Consider the following 7,472-nt stretch of genomic DNA (forward strand, 5'->3'; position numbering starts at 1 on the left):
AGTTCTGGGTTTAAAATTATACACCCTTTCAAGTTTGTTTTAGTTCCAGGTTCTTAATATTTCTTGTAAAGTCGGTTCTAATTCTAGCAGGATGCAATCCATTGGTAGCCCTATGTTCAAGACATTCCAATTCAAGCGATATTGCTAATGAATTATTCAAATTATGTCAAATCTCAAATTCGAATTCTGAGTTTCAAATACGATTTAGTTAAAACAGCTTAACCCATCACCCATCTAAGTTTATAGGTTTGTTTAACCTGAATCATTTATTTGCAAAAATCCTTAACTCAACCGATGTCCAATGACCCAATGATTAGATCAGCATGTAATGGGTTGCAAAAAACCTTAACCCATCACCCATCTAAGTTTCATCTTCTTAAAATTTTTCTATCATTAATAATAATTTTCGTTTATCATAATTGATATATCATTTTTACACAAACTTCTATAATTTATCTTTTTACATTTTTATCTTTTAATTGTATAATTAATAATCAAAAAATTTAAGAAAATGAGAATCATGTCCAACCCATAACATGCTGATCTAATCATTGCGGTAATGAAAATTATATATTATTAATGATAATATTAATATCCTAGAAAATGAACCATAATTTTTATTTTGGGTAAATTTCTTAACCTACTTTTATGATTTAGTTAATTGACTAAATGTACCATTACTGTTTGAAAATTGACTGATACTACCCTTACTATTTCTAACAATTAACTAATACTTTTCTTACCGTTAACATCTGTTATTATTCTGTCTAAACCCGTATATATGTAAGACTACATGGTATTTAAAATTCTTTTAAAACCTAATATTACTCCTCCCTCGTCCCAATTCCCATGGAACTATAGAAATCAGCATTCCTGAGAACTTAAAAACAAAACTATTTTCTGCAATCTATATAAGTTCCTGGAGAACTTAAACAAATCTCCCTTATAAACAAAACCCGTAGGCCTCAAGATATGGAAATGGAAATTGTAGTGCACAAGCGGTACGGCCCTGGAAACAGAACTATTTTCTACAAAATCTAGCTAACTCTAAAACACCTGCTTTCCTTCATCCATAGAAGGCCTCCTTCTCAGTTTGCCGCTTTCCTTCAATCCCATCTCTGGAGCACCCGCTTTCCTTCAATACATAGAAAACCTCTTTCTCAGTTTGCCGCTTTCTATCAATTATATCTCTGAAACACCCGCATTACGATTTTCATTTTCTGCTAAACCCCCATTCAGCAACGATCATGAACTCTTTCTCATTTTGCCACTGCTGAAAGGGGGCTAAGCGTACACACAGATCTCCCTTATAAACAAAACCCGCAATGTAGGCCTTGAGATTTGGAAATGGAAATTGAAGTCCATGAGTGGTGCGGCCTTGGAAGCAGAACTATTTTCTTAAAAATCTGGCTACCTATCTCTGAAACACCCGCTTTTCTTCGATCCAATAGAAGGCCGAAAAGGAACAAAGTTTTTTAGAATTTTATTGTTTCAAAAGTTGATTTGAGAAACCCAATTGAAAATTCTTAAAGTGTCAACCAATTCTTGGAGCTCCAACAGGGTTTGATGAACCAACTTTTTTTTTTCCTTTTCCTGTTTTATTTTGAAAATTTGGAGAAGACTTTAGGGTAAAATAGTCTTGTTTGTCTTTATGTGAACTGGTGCTAAGAGTGAGGGAAATATTAGTCAATTGCCAAAAACAGTAGGGAAAGCGTATTTTCAAAGAATAAGGATACACTTAATCAATTAGCTAAATCATAAGGGTAGTTTAAAAAATTTACCTTTTATTTTATTTTTTTACATTTTATCTTTTAATTGTATAAAATTTATGATTTGTTTTCTACGATATTAGTATCAAATGTTGGGTCATGATCCGGTTGTCTCATTAGTCAATATTGCAACATCCATTTATTTATTTAAACAGTTGGTAATTAAAAACATCGGGTAAAATGTAAATTAGTATTTAGGGATGTCAATTAATCGGGCTAAATGGTAAATTTGGCTTGACCGACCCTATAGGGTCAGGTTAAGGTTTTGATTCTTTAACCTGGGTTAAGTTTGGGTTTTGGCTCTCCCAGTCCACCCGGACATGATACTCCTAACATAGACATAAGTATTCTTGTAACATTTTGATTTCTAACTAAAATAGTCTTAAAGTTTAAGTTTTCTTTACAGGTTGATTTTGATTTTCTTGTTATTATTCTTCTTAAAAAAAAATGATATGTTAAAATATATAAAACAAAATCCTAACTTAAATTAATAGCTTTTTGAGTTTCAAAATATTTTACAAAAATACAATCGAAATGGTAAGTGTTGGATGGGATGATCGGGTCAAAAAAATTATACATTTTTTTGGTGAAGACGGATCAGGTTTAGGTTTGGACATTGGAGGGTTGGGTTGAGGTTGAGACAAACTCGTGCCAAACCCAACCCACTGACATCCCTACTTGTACATTGGGTCTAATATTACTTTAACATCCAAACTTAAAAGAAGTGGAAGTGGCATTATAGTAACTGAAAAAGGATTATAATGCATAAAATGAACAGTAACGCCCAATCGGAGTGATATTTACATGAATTGACATTTTAAAACCAAGTACAGGATACAAATATGAAACATTTTCCCCAACGAGATGCTACTGATCGTGAGGTTGATATTTAACCACCAGCGGAATGCTACGGTTTACGGTTTAGATTTTATCTACTGGCTATGATCAGTTGAAGAAAGCGATCTATAAAATTAAACGGCTCTGATCGATCTCTTCTGGAATCTGGATAATCGTACAATGGCATCTTCATAATTTCCCCCCAGAAGAGGAGGCAAAATTGGATAAAAATATCAGGTGAAGCATTTCATTTCACACATAAATCCACAAGGAGGAGAGAGAGGGAGCGATAAATAGCGGCTTGAGATTAGGTTTTATCAATTCTCTCTCTCATTTCTTAGCTCCCCACTTTCACTACTCTATCGTTCTTTCCTGTATTGCGGCTAGGGTTTCTGGCTGCCTCATTTCTAAAAGAAAAACCCTAAAACGAGGTCTTGGTGATTGTCTGCTACGGATCTGTATCGATGGAGTTGATGAACAACTAGGGTTTTGCGGTTCCTATCGCAGTTTCAGTCTCTGTGAGTTGGGGTTGTTCTCCGTCGGGACATAATGGCAACCGCTAACCCTTTTGACTTGTTGGGAGATGATGACAACGACGACCCGTCGCTGCTGATCGCTGCCCAGCAGCAGAAGGTGGCCGCGAAAAAAGCCCTAGCTCCGACGCAAGCCGCCGCCCCCCAGCAGCCCAAGCAGGCTAAGCTGCCCACCAAGCCCCTCCCACCAACTCAGGCTGGTAACTTTTCTTCATTCATCCTCTCACCGCCGTCTGTGGTATATGAAGCTATTTTTCTTTCTTGCTGTTTGTTTATTCAATCGAGTAGGTTTATTGGCGTCTTATGTGGATTCCCCTTGCTGTTTACTTCCGTGGTTCGTACGATACACATTAGAGTGGAAGCAACGCGTGGCTGTTATTGTTATATGGAGAGTTTTGGGAGAACACTTGGAGATGATTATGTATTTATTTATGCTGACAAGAGTCGCAGCATCAGAATTTGTTCTCATCGTTGGTGTCTTATTTATTCTAATTCCTCTCTTTGACTTGGTTTAGAGGCAGTATCCACCTATTCTAGTCCGATTCAGAAGCGTCTCATTGTGGGTTATTGTTTTTAGATTTTGTTTCATATGTTAGTGATCATTTATTTTTATCTTCTGTTCGACTGGGATAAACGAAGATGTAAACTTGTATATATGTATATTAATGTTTATAGCTCTGGCCAAAGAAGTTGAGCCAGTTGTTTAGTTCTCCGTGATTGGAACCAGAAAATACTGAGCTCTCCTGTTAGGTTCTTTTTTTTTTTAAATTTTTTTATCACGGTTTCATCCTTGGGTTCTATAGAGCCAGTATTTCGTTATTGCGCAATCTCTTCGTCCTCTACTAGTAGCTAGGCTTTTCATGTCCTTGGAAGAGTTTAAGTAGGCAGTTTCTTGCTTAGATCTTAATGCCATTTTAAGTTTCATTATTGTGTCTTTATCTTACACAATGAGCTGGTATCGGAAGTTGGCAATTTAGCATGCTGATATTGTGTTGAAATAATTTCTTCTATGAATATCGCATACCTGTATATCCGTGGCTGTGCATACATGTTTTATTTCTCTTATTTTCCTTTTTTTTTTGAGTAGTAAGGGAGTCTAAGAACGAATCTTCTCGCGGAGGCCGGGGTGGTGGACGTGGCCGAGGTGGTGGTCGTGGATTCAATAGAGACTCCAATAATGAGAATGCATTTAATAACAATGGAGTCTCTGGTGGATATGGTGCTCCCGAAGATGGAGATACTGCAAAATCCTCAGAAAGGCGTGCCTACGGTGGACCACGGGGTCCTTACCGCGGTGGTCGGCGAGGTGGATTCAGTAATGGAGAAGAGGGTGAGGGGGAGCGCCCTAGGAGGGTATTTGAACGTCGTAGTGGGACTGGACGCGGGTGAATATTCCTTTTACATGTTTTACATATTTCTGTATTAGTAGAGCATGCGCAATCTTTGTCTTCTCGATGTTTCTTTGTGTTTGTCCTCATTTGTTTTTCAAATGTCGTCATGCTTGCAGAAATGAGATTAAACGTGAAGGAGCTGGTCGTGGGAATTGGGGAAGGCAAGCTGATGAACTTGTTCAGTAAGTCTTTTAATTTCATCATCAGCTTACTTTCATGGTTCTGGATATCTCTGTAATGCCATCCCCTCACCCTGTTTGAGTTACACTTTTCGTTTTTCTTGTTTTCATCCTTTTTCCGTTGATTGTCTCTTATTTCCTTTTATATTTTCCCCGATTTAGGGAGACTGAGGAACTTTCAATTGAGAAGACTGCAATAACTGAGAAGCCAGTGGGAGAAGAAGAAGCTGGTGATGCCAACAAGGAGAATCCCACAAATGAACCAGAAGAGAAGGAGCCTGAAGATAAGGTGAATGATTTCTGTTACCTTAGTAAAATTGATTTTGTTGGAATGGTGGATGACTTTTGTTATCTTTTTCAACAGATTTTTTATCATCATATTAGATTAGTAGATATCTTTTTTTTCCCTTGCAAACCAACTCCAAACTACTTTATAATGCATGGTTTTCCTTACAAACCAACTCCAAACTAATTTTGAGTCTAGGATACAGAAATATATTCCTGTGCTGAAAATGTTAACATTCTTTTTCAACAAGGGCCTATAGATTTGAAGTTGGTAAATATTTCCTACAAGTGTTGCACATTTTGTAAATGCCTGGTGTCTATTATTCCATGTATATATTTTGTAAGTAATGCAAAATTCCAACAGGCATAAGAAATATGAAAAATTGTTTTGGGTAATTTACTTGTGTTCTGAACTAATATAGTATGATGTGTTTGAAATATAACACTCTCCAGTTGCTGATGAAAAACATGCATGACAGTACGTTATTATTTGGGATATTACCAAATTCCTGTCATCTATTTTTTTGTGGTCTCTTCAAACCCGCCCTTAAAATGGTCAGGGGGAATGAGCGAATAATGTGTTAACTGAACCTTTCTAATCATTATTAGTTTATAGGCCTTTTTTTTTCACTTAATATTAACAGGTGAGAGTAATCCATTTTTCTTTTATAATCAATAGTTCTCTTGTTTCTTGGTTTGCCTTTCTTTTTAAGTGAACCTAGCCTCTTGTTCATTTTGCATGGTATAATAGGTAATCATGATCTTTGTTTTTTGCTGATAGGAGATGACACTTGACGAATACGAGAAGGTACTGGAAGAGAAGCGCAAGGCTTTGCAAGCACTGAAGACTGAGGAGCGAAAGGTTAATCTCGACAAAGATTTTGAATCCATGCAGCAACTTGCAAACAAAAAAGGAAATGATGATGTCTTCATTAAATTGGTGAAGCCTTCTACAACCACTTATATGTTTTGTTCCACTCTTAAAATATAACCAGGTTGAAAGCTAATGTATTAATTTGTTTGTCACTTGATTTCATTTTAGGGCTCGGATAAGGACAAAAGGAAGGATAATACTGACAAAGAGGAGAGAGCCAAAAAGGTAAACCCGTTTCTATATTGTTACTTCTGTATTCTTCTTCTTTTCTAATGTGCTTGAGGAGTTGTGGTCAAATTTTTATCTTAGATAAAGTTGATTTGTCCAGCTTAATATGGCTTACTTGAAACTAGCCTCTGGTTCATTCTCCAGGGGGGGCATTAATGAAGTCCCTCAAGTTGCTGAATATTAGGTTGACAGTGTTTTTTGGGGTACAACAATTTTAGGTTAACAGTATATTTGGGGCATTAATGAACTCCCTCGAGTTGCTGAATAAAGTCCAAGGGGCCCAGATTCTCGGCTACTGTTACTCTTTTTAATCTTATTTTTCATTACGTACATTTCATTATTATAGGTTGGTTATCAATTTAATGAGAATGGATTTGCTGTATTTGATAACTGTTTTACGGGATGTTGGATCATATGGGCCATGCTAGCCATAAAGTGCATATGGTCCACAATTACTCAATCTCTTGTATCTATGGTTGTGGTGCAAAATGGTTGGTCCCACAGCATGTAAAACTGCTATCAAGTTACAGCTAATCCGCTCTCTAATAGGGATTGGCTATACCATGTAATAGTATGTGTTGTAGGATTTGATCATACTAGTCTGACTGTTCTAGGTTTTGAACTTCTGATTCACAAGATTTTATTAATTCCTTTTTTCCATTTAGATAAGATAGTTATCACGGAGTGCATCAGAAAATTTAGGGTTTTTTGAATACTAAGATATCCCTTTACATGGGAGAGACGAAATTCAACCCGTCTAATGGATTATTGCTAGATGTTTCTCAAGCATTTGAATCTTGAGTTATGGGTTCTAATTGACCTGTTAAAATGCGACTTTTATCTTGTTGAAGTTATCTAAGAGTATACTATCGCAAAAGATTCAATCCTCTTTATCATATTGATGGACTTATTACTCAAATTTGTTGATGCAGTCTGTGAGCATAAATGAATTCCTTAAGCCCGCGGAAGGGGAGAAGTACTATAATCCTGGAGGCCGAGGCCGTGGCCGTGGTGGACGAGGGTCTAAAGGTGGATTTGGTGGAGGCAACATGACGAGCAATGTAATGGCTCCTTCAATTGGAGATCCCGGGCAATTCCCAACCTTAGGCGGAAAGTGATTTTTTATTCTCTACATTCCATTCAGTCTCTATCTGCCTTTGTTTTGGGGTCTTCTGTTTTGATCTACGAGGAGTTGGTGAGTGACACAGTATAACAGGAATAACGAGTTTTTGCTGTACGAAAAGATTCCTTGAACGTTTTTTTAATTGTAAATTTTAGGTGTTTTAACGAGTTCATTTACTGTGTTATCTACTTTTCTTCATATGATGATTTGGAATTCTTGATGCCCCCAACTTTTGATATCTAGCGCAAATTGG

The 7,472-nt window shown here is 36.6% G+C and overlaps 1 protein-coding gene across 1 annotated transcript; it reads left to right on the top strand.

The window, feature by feature from the left end:
* Window positions 1-2,596: 2,596 nt before the first annotated feature.
* LOC148848354 (Hyaluronan / mRNA binding family) lies at window positions 2,597-7,403 on the top strand. Its single transcript, XM_088952285.1, has 7 exons — window positions 2,597-3,339; window positions 4,227-4,524; window positions 4,647-4,712; window positions 4,872-4,998; window positions 5,776-5,934; window positions 6,037-6,093; window positions 7,029-7,403. Exons 1-7 carry the CDS (start codon window positions 3,156-3,158, stop codon window positions 7,212-7,214), a joined length of 1,077 nt encoding a protein of 358 aa, XP_088808411.1. The 5' UTR covers window positions 2,597-3,155; the 3' UTR covers window positions 7,215-7,403.
* Window positions 7,404-7,472: the final 69 nt, after the last annotated feature.

This window comes from Nelumbo lutea, chromosome 6 (assembly GCF_056320005.1).
Source record: "Nelumbo lutea isolate HS-2025 chromosome 6, American lotus-T2T, whole genome shotgun sequence".
Taxonomy (NCBI): Eukaryota; Viridiplantae; Streptophyta; class Magnoliopsida; order Proteales; family Nelumbonaceae; genus Nelumbo; species Nelumbo lutea.

Coding starts and splice junctions, on each gene's coding strand:
- LOC148848354 (XM_088952285.1), top strand. CDS start 3,156: ATGGCAACCGCTAACCCTTTTGACTTGTTGGGAGATGATGACAACGAC. Junction 4,999..5,775: donor AGAAGGAGCCTGAAGATAAG/GTGAATGATTTC, acceptor TTTTGCTGATAG/GAGATGACACTTGACGAATA. Junction 5,935..6,036: donor ATGATGTCTTCATTAAATTG/GTGAAGCCTTCT, acceptor ATTTCATTTTAG/GGCTCGGATAAGGACAAAAG.